The 19,123-nt window shown below is 39.4% G+C and overlaps 1 protein-coding gene across 2 annotated transcripts in view; it reads left to right on the top strand.

Moving 5' to 3' along the window:
- The window catches only part of LCLAT1 (lysocardiolipin acyltransferase 1), a 114,501-nt gene extending 95,791 nt beyond the window's left edge, over positions 1-18,710 (top strand). For both annotated transcript variants that reach the window (XM_075863440.1, XM_075863439.1), the window contains exon 6: positions 12,080-18,710. In XM_075863440.1, the coding sequence (XP_075719555.1) occupies positions 12,080-12,579 (500 nt within the window). In that variant the 3' untranslated portion in view covers positions 12,580-18,710. The remainder of the gene's footprint in view (positions 1-12,079) is intronic.
- The last annotated feature ends 413 nt before the right edge of the window (positions 18,711-19,123 follow it).

Here is a 19,123-nt window from a genome sequence, read left to right as displayed (position 1 = left end):
TCCTTGTAGACTTATACTATTATTATACATGTCTTATATACTCCTTGTAGACTTATACTATTATTATACATATCTTATATACTCCTTGTAGACTTATACTATTATTATACGTGTCTTATATACTCCTTGTAGACTTATACTATTATTATACGTCTCTTATATACTGCTTGTAGACTTATATTATTATTATACATCTTATATACTCCTTGTAGACTTATACTATTATTATACATCTTATATACTCCTTGTAGACTTATACTATTATTATACATGTCTTATATACTCCTTGTAGACTTATACTATTATTATACGTCTCTTATATACTGCTTGTAGACTTATACTATTATTATACATGTCTTATATACTCCTTGTAGACTTATACTATTATTATACGTATCTTATATACTCCTTGTAGACTTATACTATTATTATACATGTCTTATATACACCTTGTAGACTTATACTATTATTATACGTGTCTTATATACTCCTTGTAGACTTATACTATTATTATACATGTCTTATATACTCCTTGTAGACTTATACTATTATTATACATGTCTTATATACTCCTTGTAGACTTATACTATTATTATACGTCTCTTATATACTGCTTGTAGACTTATACTATTATTATACGTCTCTTATATACTCCCTGTAGACTTATACTATTATTATACGTGTCTTATATACTCCTTGTAGACTTATACTATTATTATACGTCTCTTATATACTGCTTGTAGACTTATATTATTATTATACATCTTATATACTCCTTGTAGACTTATACTATTATTATACATGTCTTATATACTCCTTGTAGACTTATACTATTATTATACGTGTCTTATATACTCCTTGTAGACTTATACTATTATTATACGTCTCTTATATACTGCTTGTAGACTTATATTATTATTATACATCTTATATACTCCTTGTAGACTTATACTATTATTATACATGTCTTATATACTCCTTGTAGACTTATACTATTATTATACGTGTCTTATATACTCCTTGTAGACTTATACTATTATTATACGTATCTTGTATAATAATAGTATAAGTCTACAAGCAGTATATAAGATACGTATAATAATAGTATAAGTCTACAAGCAGTATATATGTCTTATATACGCCTTGTAGACTTATACTATTATTATACATGTCTTATATACTCCTTGTAGACTTATACTATTATTATACGTGTCTTATATACTCCTTGTAGACTTATACTATTATTATACGTGTCTTATATACTCCTTGTAGACTTATACTATTATTATACATATCTTATATACTCCTTGTAGACTTATACTATTATTATACGTGTCTTATATACTCCTTGTAGACTTATACTATTATTATACGTGTCTTATATACTCCTTGTAGACTTATACTATTATTATACATCTTATATACTCCTTGTAGACTTATACTATTATTATACATGTCTTATATACTCCTTGTAGACTTATACTATTATTATACATGTCTTATATACTCCTTGTAGACTTATACTATTATTATACGTGTCTTATATACTCCTTGTAGACTTATACTATTATTATACATGTCTTATATACTCCTTGTAGACTTATACTATTATTATACGTGTCTTATATACTCCTTGTAGACTTATACTATTATTATACATGTCTTATATACTCCTTGTAGACTTATACTATTATTATACATGTCTTATATACTCCTTGTAGACTTATACTATTATTATACGTGTCTTATATACTCCTTGTAGACTTATACTATTATTATACATCTTATATACTCCTTGTAGACTTATACTATTATTATACATGTCTTATATACTCCTTGTAGACTTATACTATTATTATACGTGTCTTATATACTCCTTGTAGACTTATACTATTATTATACGTCTCTTATATACTCCTTGTAGACTTATACTATTATTATACATGTCTTATATACTCCTTGTAGACTTATACTATTATTATACGTGTCTTATATACACCTTGTAGACTTATACTCTTATTATACGTGTCTTATATACTCCTTGTAGACTTATACTATTATTATACGTGTCTTATATACTCCTTGTAGACTTATACTATTATTATACATCTTATATACTCCTTGTAGACTTATACTATTATTATACGTGTCTTATATACTCCTTGTAGACTTATACTATTATTATACATGTCTTATATACTCCTTGTAGACTTATACTATTATTATACGTGTCTTATATACTCCTTGTAGACTTATACTATTATTATACATGTCTTATATACTCCTTGTAGACTTATACTATTATTATACGTGTCTTATATACTCCTTGTAGACTTATACTATTATTATACATGTCTTATATACTCCTTGTAGACTTATACTATTATTATACATCTTATATACTCCTTGTAGACTTATACTATTATTATACATGTCTTATATACTCCTTGTAGACTTATACTATTATTATACGTGTCTTATATACTCCTTGTAGACTTATACTATTATTATACGTGTCTTATATACTCCTTGTAGACTTATACTATTATTATACGTGTCTTATATACTCCTTGTAGACTTATACTATTATTATACATGTCTTATATACTCCTTGTAGACTTATACTATTATTATACGTGTCTTATATACTCCTTGTAGACTTATACTATTATTATACGTGTCTTATATACTCCTTGTAGACTTATACTATTATTATACGTGTCTTATATACTCCTTGTAGACTTATACTATTATTATACGTGTCTTATATACACCTTGTAGACTTATACTATTATTATACGTGTCTTATATACTCCTTGTAGACTTATACTATTATTATACGTGTCTTATATACACCTTGTAGACTTATACTATTATTATACATCTTATATACACCTTGTAGACTTATACTATTATTATACGTGTCTTATATACTCCTTGTAGACTTATACTATTATTATACGTGTCTTATATACACCTTGTAGACTTATACTATTATTATACGTGTCTTATATACACCTTGTAGACTTATACTATTATTATACATGTCTTATATACTCCTTGTAGACTTATACTATTATTATACGTGTCTTATATACTCCTTGTAGACTTATACTATTATTATACATGTCTTATATACACCTTGTAGACTTATACTATTATTATACGTGTCTTATATACTCCTTGTAGACTTATACTATTATTATACGTGTCTTATATACTCCTTGTAGACTTATACTATTATTATACATGTCTTATATACTCCTTGTAGACTTATACTATTATTATACGTGTCTTATATACTCCTTGTAGACTTATACTATTATTATACATGTCTTATATACTCCTTGTAGACTTATACTATTATTATACGTCTCTTATATACTCCTTGTAGACTTATACTATTATTATACGTGTCTTATATACTCCTTGTAGACTTATACTATTATTATACGTGTCTTATATACTCCTTGTAGACTTATACTATTATTATACATCTTATATACTCCTTGTAGACTTATACTATTATTATACATGTCTTATATACTCCTTGTAGACTTATACTATTATTATACATGTCTTATATACTCCTTGTAGACTTATACTATTATTATACGTATCTTATATACTCCTTGTAGACTTATACTATTATTATACATGTCTTATATACACCTTGTAGACTTATACTATTATTATACGTGTCTTATATACTCCTTGTAGACTTATACTATTATTATACATGTCTTATATACACCTTGTAGACTTAGGCCTCATTTACACGAGCGTGTGCGTTTTGCGCGCGCAAAAAACGCTGCGTTTTGCGCACATTTGTATGGCGTATGCACTGCGTATACGCAGCCTTGTTGCGTTTTAAACGCGCAAAAGGCACTTGGCAGCTCCGTGTGTCATCCGTGTATGATGCGCGGCTGCATGATTTTCGCGCAGCCGCCATCATAGAGATGAGGCTAGTCGACGCCCGTCACTGTCCAAGGTGCTGAAAGAGCTAACTGATCGGCAGTAACTCTTTCAGCACCCTCGACAGTGAATGCCGAACACAATATACACCAACCTGTGAATAAAAAAAGACTTTCATACTTACCAAGAACTTCCTGCTTCCCCCAGTCCGGGCTCCCGGCCGTTGCCTTGGTGACGCGTCCCTCTCTTGTCATCCGGCCCCACCTCCCAGGATGACGCCGCAGTCCATGAGACCGCTGCAGCCTGTGATTGGCTGCAGCCTGTGCTTGGCCTGTGATTGGCTGCAGCTGTCATTTGGACTGAACTGTCATCCCGGGAGGTCAGACCGGAGTTATCGGTAAGTCAGAACGTTTTTTTTTTTTTACAGGTTCATGGATTTTCGGAGCGGAAGTCACTGTCCATGGTGCTGAACCAGTTTAACGCTTTCAGCACCGTGGACAGTGACTGTCTCCTGACGTCGCGTACCCGAACATTTTTTACCGGTTTCGGTCAAAACGAGTTTGGCCGAACCCGGTGAAGTTCGGTGCGCTCATCTCGAATTTGACACTCCGTTTGGATGTTTGTAAACAGAAAAGCACGTGGTGCTTTTCTGTTTACATTCAGGAGTTTGACAGCTCTTGCGCGAATCACGCAGTTCGCACGGAAGTGCTTCCGTGCGGCATGCGTGGTTTTCACGCACCCATTGACTTCAATGGGTGCGTGAGTGCGCGAAAAACGCACGATTATAGAACATGTCGTGAGTTTTTTTCTGCGCACACGCGCTGAGCGCAATTCACGCATCGTCTAAACAGCCCCATTGACTAATATAGGTGCGTACGACATGCGTGCAAAGCACGCGCGTCGCACGCGCGTATAATACGTTCGTGTAAACGAGGCCTTATACTATTATTATACGTATCTTATATACTCCTTGTAGACTTATACTATTATTATACATGTCTTATATACTCCTTGTAGACTTATACTATTATTATACGTATCTTATATACTCCTTGTAGACTTATACTATTATTATACGTGTCTTATATACTCCTTGTAGACTTATACTATTATTATACATCTTATATACTCCTTGTAGACTTATACTATTATTATACATCTTATATACTCCTTGTAGACTTATACTATTATTATACATGTCTTATATACACCTTGTAGACTTATACTATTATTATACGTGTCTTATATACTCCTTGTAGACTTATACTATTATTATACGTGTCTTATATACTCCTTGTAGACTTATACTATTATTATACATGTCTTATATACTCCTTGTAGACTTATACTATTATTATACATGTCTTATATACTCCTTGTAGACTTATACTATTATTATACGTGTCTTATATACACCTTGTAGACTTATACTATTATTATACGTGTCTTATATACTCCTTGTAGACTTATACTATTATTATACATCTTATATACTCCTTGTAGACTTATACTATTATTATACATGTCTTATATACTCCTTGTAGACTTATACTATTATTATACGTGTCTTATATACTCCTTGTAGACTTATACTATTATTATACATGTCTTATATACTGCTTGTAGACTTATACTATTATTATACATGTCTTATATACTCCTTGTAGACTTATACTATTATTATACATCTTATATACTCCTTGTAGACTTATACTATTATTATACGTGTCTTATATACACCTTGTAGACTTATACTATTATTATACATGTCTTATATACTGCTTGTAGACTTATACTATTATTATACATGTCTTATATACTCCTTGTAGACTTATACTATTATTATACATCTTATATACTCCTTGTAGACTTATACTATTATTATACGTGTCTTATATACTCCTTGTAGACTTATACTATTATTATACGTGTCTTATATACTCCTTGTAGACTTATACTATTATTATACATATCTTATATACTCCTTGTAGACTTATACTATTATTATACGTGTCTTATATACTCCTTGTAGACTTATACTATTATTATACATGTCTTATATACTCCTTGTAGACTTATACTATTATTATACGTGTCTTATATACTCCTTGTAGACTTATACTATTATTATACGTCTCTTATATACTGCTTGTAGACTTATATTATTATTATACATCTTATATACTCCTTGTAGACTTATACTATTATTATACATGTCTTATATTCCTCTTCTAGCTTTATACTATTATTATACGTCTCTTATATACTCCTTGTAGACTTATACTATTATTATACGTGTCTTATATACACCTTGTAGACTTATACTATTATTATACATCTTATATACTCCTTGTAGACTTATACTATTATTATACATGTCTTATATACTCCTTGTAGACTTATACTATTATTATACATCTTATATACTCCTTGTAGACTTATACTATTATTATACATGTCTTATATACTCCTTGTAGACTTATACTATTATTATACGTGTCTTATATACTCCTTGTAGACTTATACTATTATTATACATGTCTTATATACTCCTTGTAGACTTATACTATTATTATACATATCTTATATACTCCTTGTAGACTTATACTATTATTATACGTATCTTATATACTCCTTGTAGACTTATACTATTATTATACGTGTCTTATATACTCCTTGTAGACTTATACTATTATTATAGATGTCTTATATACTCCTTGTAGACTTATACTATTATTATACGTCTCTTATATACTCCTTGTAGACTTATACTATTATTATACGTCTCTTATATACTCCTTGTAGACTTATACTATTATTATACATGTCTTATATACTCCTTGTAGACTTATACTATTATTATACATGTCTTATATACTCCTTGTAGACTTATACTATTATTATACGTGTCTTATATACTCCTTGTAGACTTTTCCACTTATACGGGCCATATTAACATGTTATGGCCTCACACACATCTTTTATATGTCTTCTATTTGTCTTCTGATCCTTTTTACCTTCCACAATCCATCTATGACACATCCACTTATCAGCATATCTAGGACTCATGTACGGCCTATAATCCCTCAGCACAGTTTTGGCGCAGCCTATCGATCATTGTCCCAACGTTATTTTTTTTTTTACTAAGAACTAGTTGAGATATCACGGGGCTCGTCCATATTCATGAGTCAGCTGATCCGGCTCAGGGCTTACGAGGGCTCAGCGACGAATGGGCACTTTTATCAAGGTTTACGTATCTCGGATTGAACGCCTGATGCTCATCAGCAGAGGCGCCGGCCGATCCGCTGCCTCAGCACATCACACCAGAACACGCGCCTCCTCTCCGCACTGCCACAAGGCGGCCATTAATCAAGGTGTTCATCTCCGAGCTGACGTCAGTCATCCAATGTCTACGTGACTGATGTGAGAAGCCAGCGGAGGGTCTAGTTCTCCCCACTGAGACTCTGGCGGGGGAGGGGGAGAGTAAAGTGGCATTTTATAGGAGAAGAGCGGAGTGTTCAGCCTGCAGCTCTGGAGACCTCTTGGCCTTCGTATATTAAAGAAAATTACAGGCCAATCTTCAAATCGACAGTTCGGCGTATACGGGTAGAAAATTCCGGCTTTTTGTTAAATCGTTCGACCATTGAAGTAAATGGAATCTTTAAGTGGCAAGTGCGGCGGCGGTGTGGGGGGGGGGGAGACGCGTCTTCTATAAATAGCTGGGAAACAAGAGAGACAATGGTAAGAGCAGATCGTTCCAGTGAAAATGTAACGCCATTGTAACCAACGCACGGCCGCTCTTCATCGTCTGAGGTCTGCGATAACCAGGAACGCTCATCCAGCTATACAATGAAATGACATAAAAAATAGCAGTGTATCTGTTGAGCCGATGTATCTAAGCCTATCATGTGGGATACGGTCTGCTGAGCTGATGTATCTAAGCCTATCATGTGGGATACTGTCTGCTGAGCTGATGTATCTAAGCCTATCGTGTGATATGGTCTCCTGAGCTGATGTATCTAAGCCTATTATGTGTGATATGGTATGCTGAGCTGATGTATCTAAGCCTATTATGTGTGATATGGTCTGCTGAGCTGATGTATCTAAGCCTATCATGTGGGATACGGTCTGCTGAGCTGATGTATCTAAGCCTATCGTGTGATATGGTCTGCTGAGCTGATGTATCTAAGCCTATTATGTGTGATATGGTCTGCTGAGCTGATGTATCTAAGCCTATCATGTGGGATACGGTCTGCTGAGCTGATGTATCTAAGCCTATCGTGTGATATGGTCTGCTGAGCTGATGTATCTAAGCCTATTATGTGTGATATGGTCTGCTGAGCTGATGTTTCTAAGCCTATCGTGTGTGATGTTCTGCAGAGCTGATGTATCTAAGCCTATCGTGTGATGTTCTGCAGAGCGGATGTATCTAAGGCTATCATGTGTGATACTGTCTGCTGATGTATCTAAGCCTATCATGTGCGATACTATGCAGAGCTGATGTATCTAAGCCTATCATGTGCGATACTATGCAGAGCTGATGTATATAAGGCTTTCATGTGTGATACGGTCTGCTGACAGATGTATCTAAGCCCATCATGTGTGATACTGCCTGCTGTGTCGGTGTATCTAAGCCTTTCCTGTGTGGTACGGTCTGCTTTGCCTGTGTATCTAAGCTATCATGTGTGATACTGTCTGCTGTGTGGGTGTATCAAAGCCATTTTTTGTGTAATGTCTTCTGAGCTGTGTATCTAAGCTTATCCTTTGTGATTCTGCGCTACATCCTCCCTAGTGATGGATAAGCGGCGGCGGCACATCTGCGGCAGGGTCCTGTGTTGTCGTGTATTACATATGATAGATGGCGGCGTCCGTCCTGGCAGCTTGCGTGATACGGTGACATAGATCATAATGACACTCAGCGAGGACGCACGGAGCCGCAGCATAGACTGTGCATCATGTGGTGGGACCGTCCTCTGCCCCTTCATTCAATAATTGTGTGTAGTCAAGCAGAACGCCTGGTAGGAGTCCTATTCCTGCCAGGACACCGGGCACAGCTGGCACATGCCACACACAAATAATGGATACATTACATCAAATCTGCTCACAAGTCAGCAGGGTCATTGGAGAGGTGGCCGGACCATGCAGAGCTACAAGTGCGCAGCAGCTGAGCCATTAAAGGGCACCACACCTATCACCAGTCCTCGAGTAAAGCCCGGCATTCACAAGTCCTCGCCATAATAAGGCAATTTGCTTTGCATTTTTTTGCAAAATTGTGGCAAAGCTGCTGCGTTTTGGCACGACTTTGCAAAATTTGCTGCAAAAACATCTTGTGAATACAGTCATAATCTAGTCCGCTGTTTGTGAGTTACCGAGGTCTCTATCACAGCAAATAGATACTGGGTGACAACCTCTAGTGGTCCCCCATAACGGTGCCCATAGGATTGTTACTCAACACAAACTCCCCTCTCCCTCCGCTACCCGTAATGTGTCAGTCTTTACTGTATTTCTAGCATTCTACTCATTTGCAAGCCAATTTCTTGCTCCCTCAGAGCGGTGGAAATAATGGATTACACGGCATCTATTGAAATCCATGTCAAATCCGTGTAATGTCAGGTCCTCAAGCAAAAGAGAGGGGTCCTAAATGGGTAATTCCTCTGGGGCACTTTCATTTTTTTAACTTTGACATCAGGCGCTTAAATCTGTAAGTATCGTGCACGCGGTCCTATTCTTATTTATAGGACCCGGCGCTGATACTCGCTGGGCGTCGTATGGGCATCTGACATCAGACGGGAGAATGACATTGGAGCGGAACTTCAGGCTGAATAGCAAAAGCAGCACACAGCACCCCTGATCTATGGTTGAGGGGTACTGTATGCGGATGATAGGAGTTTATCTACTTATGGGCATCATGTAGACGCTCCTCTTCTCATAGCTCGAGCAGTTTAAATATTCAGAGTGAAGTTCCCATGCGTTAATTAATTTATCTGGGGTTCCCGTTCCTCTGTGTGTCGGCACTGCAACGTCCCCCGGAGATATCTATCTGTTCTCCTTCATGTTGTACAGTGTCAGACGTATGTTAGACACATTGAACTTGCCGTCCAAATTGAGTAACACATGACTGCAGGATCAGACTACACAGGGTTTGTTAGTAGTCTGTTACCATGGAGACGTATAGGAGCTGTATACATAAAACGGTAGGAGATTTTGAATCAAGATTATTTGCAAAGTTGGTGTAATAAAAGAAATGTCTACTCTTTACTATCTCTTGGGGATGCAGGTTGGTACATGAGTATGTCCTTTAGTGAGTCGTGACAACCACCCCAACCCCCCCCCCCGCCCTCATTGTCACGCGTTTTCTGCTTTATGTTGGTTGCTGTGAAGATCTCCACAATCCACAGGAAGATAAGCGGAGCCCATGCTGCTGGAATTGCCACATCCCTGCACCAATGTTGGGAAATGCAATTCTTTGGTGATGTAATTGAGAAGGAAGGTCCCGGCAGGGCACTAGCAACATATCTCCTATTACAATAGCTGCAGAAATCATCAGTGGTTACAGCCCAGAATAAAAGCCATTGAAAACACAAGTTAGACCCAGGAATTACCTCTAATAATCATAGCAGCTAAGACACTGGAGACACGATTACTCGAGTAGGCTACAATATATCAGCTCTTTATACATAGTTTATATGTGTCTCCGCCATGTGGTGGACATGGTGTACTACACCACATGTATGTTTGCTGGCAAATAAGACAAATATACGGAAATTTTCAATAATAATAATTCATGTAGAAATACTATAGCATAAACTTGGGCCACGTGCAGACCTGGCACGTTCATAACAGATTTTTGGTACAGATTCTGGACCGGAAAGCCGCAACAAAATACATTATAAGGCCTTGTTCACACGGCGTGTACTTGACGCGTTTTACGCGTCGAAAAACGCGTCAAAAATGCATGCTTTAAGCTTCCCATTCACATCAATGGGAAAACGCATTGTATTGCATACGACACATTTTTTGTGTAATAAAAGAATCGTCAGGTCAATTCTTGGCGCCGAAAACGCTCTTAATTCCCATAGTCAATGGGAGTCCTAATTACGCCCCCAAAAAAATGCGGCAAAAAGGCCTGTACTTTAAAAAGAGTTTTGCAAAAAGACTAGTATTTTTTACACGTCGTCTTTTTTTTTTTTTTTTTGAGCCGTGTGAACAAGGCCTTATACATATGTACTGGCTTTTCATAAACCCCATTCACATGTAGCAGATTTTTTCCGCTGCGCATTTGAGGGCATGATGATAAAGCAGGGGGAAGAGCTGAATAAGCAGCCTATGCCCCTGATGAAACATTCGGTACTAAAACTGTATATGTCATTACTTTATGATCTGTGACTCCAGCTTTGCAGTGTTTATTGAAATCTGTTACTCCCCATGCTTTACACTGCAGCTCAGATTGTTCAGATTTGATGCTAGTAAGAAGCACAAGATCTGCAGGCAGTCAGAATGATTATAAATTACAACCAACTACACCCCCAGTGAGAAAAAGAGGCATATCGGGAAGATGCCGGACACAGAATAAAGGGTCGGAGCCTCAATAATGGAGGACCCTGGAGATCTCCTTTACAGGGGTTTTCCGAGTTATTAAAAAAATTGGCCAATGCAGGAGGGATGCAAAAAAAAGAGCCATTGCTCAACTCACGGATCCCCGCCTTTCCAGCATCGCCGCTCCGTTCCTTCCCGCCGCTGTATTTTGACATAGCTGCAGCAATGACGTCCCCGTATCCCCACGTGATCGTTCAAGTCAATCACTGGTCTCGGTGGGTATACGGCACAGGAGCGCTGAGGCCAGTGCTCGGCTGCAGCAATCACGTGGGTATACGGGCATGTTAACGCTGCAGCTATGTCAAAACACAGCGGCTGGAACGACAGGGATCCTTGAGTTGAGCAATGGTTCTTTTTTTTTTTGCATCCCTCCTGCATTGGCCAATTTTTTAAATAACTTGGAAAACCCCTTTAAGTGAGACCTTTATTGAAATGTAACGCTTATCTGACCGTCTACGTCCCTCTCCTATTGTAAGTCTCTGCCGTTTCTCTTCCCGCGGTGGAAGTCCCGGTCCTCGCTTACCAGTTTTTCTATTGTTATTTTATATTTTCTCCTTCTCTCCGTCAGGAAACAACCTTGATGCCATCCATGACATAACCGTGGCCTATCCCCACAACATTCCCCAGACCGAGAAACACATCCTCAAGGGCAACTTCCCCAAGGAGATTCACTTCCACGTCCGTAGGTATCCCGTCAGCAGCCTGCCCGTCTCTAAGGAAGACCTTCAGCTATGGTGCCAGGAACGTTGGAAGGAGAAGGAGGAGCGGCTGCGCACCTTCTACGAAGGAGACCGGTACTTCGACGTCACAAGACGCAGTCGGATCCCGCCTTGCAAATCGGAACTCAGGGTGCACTTGATAAAGTTTGCTTCGTTGCTGTACTGGACGACCCTTGTCATTGCGTCCTTTTACCTCATCTACCTGTACAGTATCGTCCGGTGGTACGCCCTCGTCATGGTTGTCATCTTTGTCCTTCAGGAAAAGTACTTCGGGGGACTTGAGCTCATCGAGCTGGCATGTCACCAATATCACACCACCCGGCAAGCCGCAGCGGGCAAGCAAAAATAATACAGGGCTGTCTATTTATGATACTTTTTGTAATATCTACCATATTGTGCATGTGAACCGGGTAACCCGAGGCTCTCCAGAATGCTGAGATTTGTAGTTCGTCATCGCCTGGAAAGCCTCTGGTTGCCCGCACTTCATGAATTCCACCTTGTATAGAGACAACATCATAAGATTACATCGGTGGGAGCTCGTAAGTTGGAACCCCCGAGTCCCGGCGTGGCCATCACCCAATAGAGAGCTGATCTTCTTCAGGACTGCTCAAAGATTTACGAAAAACCTTGAATCTCGGCTCTTCTTTCTTCGTTGATATTGATGGTGCTAAAAGCCTTTATTATAGTCGATGGACCTTCTGTAGAAGAGTCTTTTTGAATCTTTGACCAGCGCCAAAAGGGATTTGGACTCTTTACCGAGCGCCATGGCCCCGTATTTCTTGGAACGGTCGGAGGTCCTTGAGGTGGGACCTGTCCGATGGAAGGTGGAATTCACTTTTTACATTTTTCCAGGTATCTTCACTATTGTATTTTTAAAGAACGTTTTAGCCGTCTTCATAGGAAAAAAAATAAAAAATCTTTCAGTCGGTGGAGTTCGACACTTTCACAAAAAGTAAAGCATACCGTATCACTGAGTGTACTCAAAGGGTTAATCTGTTGTCCCTTTAAACTGGATCTCCCATAAACCACCTGGGAAATCCAAATATGATGTGTTTTTACATGGAAGTTTTTGGTGATGTTATCTGTTCAGTAGACAATCAGCCGTTTTCTTTATACTGTATCGGTGTGTGTGTTCGGGCACCGTTGTTTACCTTTCTTCTTTTTTTTTTTTGTGGTTTTGTTTTTTGATGAAATCCTGCCAGATGGAATAGCAGCTAATAAAGCGACTCTCCAGTCCCAGCACAAAATTATAAATATGATGGGGTGTATGAAGTAATATTACTTGGTGCCCTCCAATTGTGCCCCTATCCTGTGGATCCACCGCTTTGGGGTCCCCTCTGTGTTGTCCCAAAACTGCCACATCGCTGCACAAACGGAGTCTACGACACGCCATTGGTTCTCGGGTTGGCCAGAACTGCTCACGTGAACAGCTCTGGCCAATCCAAGAACAGTGGGAGTGTCTCAGACCCGTAGTCTAAAAAGTGCTGCAGCCATGTTGGAACAACACAGTGGGTACCCCAAAGCGGCAGATCCACGGCAGAGGGGGGCAACTGGAGGGCACCAGATAATATTACTCTATATACCCGCCATATTTAAAATGTTGTCCCAGGATCGGGGGGGGGGGGTGGACGCTTTAAGCGATAGAAGTGCCCATTATGAATGTTTGAGGTGGTTTCCATTGACTCCCTCTCGGCGAGCTCTACTTGACTCTTCTGTTCTATCAGGAGAATATTTAGACGGTCCTGACATATTTTTTTGGTTGTTTTTGTGAGATCACATAAACCATTGGAGCCACGGTCTCCTAGATATATTCATATCTAGTCTATCATAGGAATTAAGAATGGGAAGCCAGGAATCGAGAGACAATTTGGAACTACAGGTCTCATCATGGACCCGGTATCTTCAGTTGTCTACCGTCCGAGTAGTGGCCCTGGAGTCCCGTGCTGCACTTCATGGCCTCCTCAATGGCCCAGACTCAGGTTTTAGATATTGGAATTTGAGTGCGTTCTACATAATGTGTATTGATTCTGGATCTCTGTATAATCCGGAATCCAGAAATGTATCTAACCCTCATGGGTTCACCCCTCATCGGAGCTCTGAAGAAGCCGCCTTCACTAGGTCCATGCTATTCAAGAATTAAATCATGCCATCAGACAACGAATAAATTAGACACGTTTTATATAACGGTGCAATTACTTTAATATGACATGCGATAATCCAGAAATTCAGATCGTCCGGCACTCGTTTCAATCACAGGACTGGATGAGAGTCTGAAGCCTCTCAAGACCAGAATACTAAGATTCTTAAAAAATAAATGGAAAAGGATTGTATTGGTTCAGAAAACCATGGCTGCCCTCTTCCAGAAACAGAGCCATAGCTGTCGGCTTCTTTGAAGTGATTGAGGCTGAGCTGCAATACCACACAGAACCTGTCGACGAGTGTGGCGCTATTTTTGGAAGAAAGCCGCCATGTATTTCTAATCCTGGACTATCCCTTTCATGTACTTTTTATATCCGTCCCATAGTCCACCACCCATTTAGTCCCAGTAATAATGGATTCAAGGAATTTTATGATGCTTTTATAAGTCAGTCTAGTTTACAGAGCATTTGAGGCTAAACTAATGAAGTTTCGGAAACGGAGGGCAAGATGGAATGAAACTTGTGCTCCGGCACTGAATTGCACAATGTCAGGGACTATGTCTACCTGGGACTATCTATCATGTTGTGTTACATAATATATTATAAAACGTGAGCTCTTCACTAAACGTTATAACATCTTCCAACATGTCCATGACCCTCACCAGTTCCCAAACTAAAGGGAGCCCCTTGTGGCCATACTGAGAGATTGCCTTGACTGGAAAACTTTTATACAATTCTCATTCTTCTGCTCCTTTTATTTCAGTGGATCTTGAGTAGGGCTGGGAGATTAAGACCTAAATCAAAATCACAATTAATTGAACATGTGACCTCGTTTACGATTAATGGACGATTATTTAGGCCATGCCCCCTGTGTGCAAGTCACACCCCTCTTTTCACGCCACGCCATTGAATTAATATAAATTCCCTGAGCCTACTGTATATAATATACCCCCTGAGACTGGCCCCTACAAAGTATAATGCCCCATAGTGCCTCCTGACACAGCGTAATGCCCTTATAGTTCCTGCCCACACAGTATAATGGCCCATAGTGCGTCCCCACGCGGTATAATGCCCCCACAACTGCCCCTACACAGTACAATGCTCCTATAGCTGCCCCCACGCAGTATAATTGACCCATAGTGCCTCCCCACGCAGTATAATGCTCCTATAGCTGCCCCCACACAGTATGATGCTCCTATAGCTGCCCCCACACAGTATAATGCCCCCAAAGCTGCCCCCACACTGTATAATGCCCCTATAGCTGCCCCCACATAGTATAATGCCCCCATAGCTGCCCCCACACAGTATAATGCCCCATACCTCCACTGCACACAGCATAATGCCCCCAAACAGTATAATGCCCATAGCTGCCCTCCGCATACATTATAATGCCCCTATAGCTGCCCCACACAGTATAATGTTGAAATAGTGCTTAATAAAAGTAATGAAATAAATACTCACCTAAGCCCGTTCCCACAATGAGTGGAGGAGATCCCTCTGCTCCTCCGGTCTGTGCTCTGTGTCACTTGGCGCATACAGGCGCGATGACCGGCGTTACATAGTGAATGGTGGAGCAGGGAGCTGACGGCTCCCTGCACCACCATTGTATTGAACTGTATCTGCGTCCTTAGGACGCAGATACAGTTGATGCTGGGAAATAAAACATCTGCACTGAATTTCGTTTTTGTTTTTTCGATTAATTGCCCAGCCCTAATTTGAGGATTTTCTGTTTCCAGTCACAGAAGGGTTTGAGGGGTTAAACCAACGCTCCTGTCTCCAAGTTGTTGGAAGGTCTGAGCCTCACCAATAACATGTTGCAAGTCCGTTTCGCATGGACTTCCCTCTCCAAGAGGTTCATCTGGACCCTTAACACTTGTCCTATTTCGGACCCTGCCGAGTTCCTCCTTTCTGGCGGCTTTTTGGAAACTTTCTTGGAGAAAAATTTTAATATGAAAACTTTTTTTTGTTAGCTCTTTAACTTTCCAAAGAGAAACTTTGAATGGAAAATAAACTGAGGTTTGTGTGTGATCTTTATGGTTCTTCTTCCTCATTACTTGGTGTTACCCATGAGACCTCAATATTTTTACAAATGATCATAGGAATGGAAGTCGTGATCTGGACATGACAATGGAATAACTCAACTCTTTAGGCTGTGTTCGCAGTTAAACACGATGTTCGGCTAAATACTCTCGACATATACCTCCGATGAAAGTCTCGGACGTGACGTGAACAGTCTTAGTGGACTGACCATCCATAGTTCTATTTGAAATATCTCATCGGCATCATTATATAAGAGGAGGAAACAATACTGAGTTTATTGGGTATAACCAGGTCTGTCATAGAATGGGAACTCAAAAGTGGAAGTTTGGGTGATGTAGACCATTTTTGGTATTCACCAAAGGAAATAAACTGATTTATAAGTAAAATGTGGTTACAGTGGCTCAGGCGGAGTATTGATAAATGAAACCGCCTTCCATAGTCGCTCATAGACATGAGATCTTTCTAAGGGATCCAGCTGGTTTTGTCAGGATCTACCAACTATTTAATATCCATAGAACGGTTAGGCCCTCACAAGACCTCTGATGTCTCTCGTTTCTTCCAAAATAAGTGGTAAGGAGATGGCCGACAGCTTCTCATCTCCCCTACCACCATAGAGTTCTTACATGTTCATCCCAGCCATACATGGGTCCACATTCTGGTCAACAATCATTCAAAGTCTATGGCCTGTTTAATGATAGATTGTTGGTCAGATTGGAAAGATTATGAATTTCCAGCTCGTCTTCTGTTGCATTTCAACTTTTGTCTAAGGCAATTCACCCAACCAAGATGACTTGGTTTCGTCAAGGCCCCATTTACACAAAGTGACGGCCCAGTAGCTATATTGTAATGTTCTGGAGATGGTTGGCATTTTTACACTTGAACAATCACTTTCTTCGTTGGTGAACGATAATGTTATAGAACTGAACGTTTATCACTTTGTGTAAGCGAGCCTTAAGACCCGTCTACAGCCTCATGCAGGACAATCCATCCGCCCAACCATGATATGGTACTCTAGACGCATGCCAGGTAGAGTTTGCACATACGATGTGTTTTGCACAGTCCAACCATCTTGGGCATTGTACTGTTGAATTATCCATGGGGACATGTTTGGCACAGTTGTGCACGTCCATGATATTGTCCAAAACGTTGTGCCCTAGACGTCTGCTAAACCGTCTATCCGACCCAAGACCTCATTCAGTAGTCCCTACAAGACCCTTAATCCATCTAGACATTGAGCTCCGTTTATGCAGGTCAGTCCATATATCCAGGACTTTGTACAGCTGTCTAAAAACCTGCGCCTCAACCGTGCCAGCCATCCATTTAGTCTGGGACAACATCTTCAAAATTGTCATGGATCACCCCACCAACAAATGATGAGGCCATAACATCTACAAACCTTAGGACAATGCGCCGTATTCTGCTTTCCTTTGACTGCGGCCATCAAACAGAAGGGCGCGTTACAATGTTTTTTTTGGGCTGTAAGTCAATGATGGTAAGCAATTGTATACAGTCATGCAACGAGAAATTGTTGGATGGCGCCAGACTGATCTAAGAGCCCTACTGCCGGGGAGCTGAGGATGAAAGGGCAACAATCCCGTCCTAGATTTTCTTGAATGACTCTACTTGTCCTAAAAAGCTACACGTGACCTGTAGAGTGGGACTCCGCTCCGCCCTTGACTCCTTTTAAGTAGAGTTCGTATTGGCTCAGATGAGCCTAGCATGGCCTGGAGGAGCTGTATACCTCTGCTACCATGTTTATTTTATAGGAAACCGTCTTTGGATGGGCAACCGGAGAACATATCACCCTAAGAGAGTAAGTGCTTGGTCAATAAGCGCCATATCATACCCATCTATGACTGGCAGTAATGAGGTCACCACGTGTAATTGCACTTTATTTTCCAAAAACAAACCAAACTCTAAATTATAATTATTCATACGACTCTATAGACCCCATAAAATAACATCCAGACAATGTTTTTAGCTTCTATGTTAATAGTGCCGCCCATAGCGTCACCTATATAGCCTTATACTGAGCGTACATGAACTAGGAGAACTTGTCCATCAGAGACTTTTTTACCGGGTTTATTTATATCGTTGCTTTTAATCATTGTTTTTTGTTTGATATTCTGATCCTCTTTCTCTCCCATAATCCTTTATTCATCCCTTTATCAGCCGGCACAGTCACGTCCTCTGATGTTTTCACTCATTTAACTTTGTAATCATTCGTGAAGGGATCAAATGTGCTGTAAACCCTTTGAAAGTGCATTGTTACTGTATATGAATAAATAAAGATTAAAACTTTTCTCATCCTTGTGGTTAATATTTTGCATAGAAGATCAGTGAAATGACATCTACCACCTTCACACAATGGAGGAGGCAGGGACGCAGCTATAATAAGTAGAAGTCACACCCTGCTCTGGTACCTGACGTTGCCCAAAGGTGCCTCTGCCACATACGTAGACACCAGTGTTATAAATGGGATATGGTAGGTGGTGGCCATGTTAAAGATTTTGGTTTTGGGACCAGGAGCTTCAACTTACACCTCAGGTGGAGGCCAAGTGTAAGCAACTGTACTGATCCTGAGTTACATCATGTATTATACTCCAGAGCTGCACTCACTATTCTGCTGGTGCAGTCACTGTGTACATACATTACATTACTTATCCTGTACTGATCCTGAGTTATATCCTGTATTATACCCAGAGCTGCACTCAC

This window comes from Rhinoderma darwinii, chromosome 4 (genome assembly GCF_050947455.1).
Source record: "Rhinoderma darwinii isolate aRhiDar2 chromosome 4, aRhiDar2.hap1, whole genome shotgun sequence".
Lineage (NCBI taxonomy): Eukaryota > Metazoa > Chordata > Amphibia > Anura > Rhinodermatidae > Rhinoderma > Rhinoderma darwinii.
This window is presented reverse-complemented; position numbering and strand designations above follow the sequence as displayed.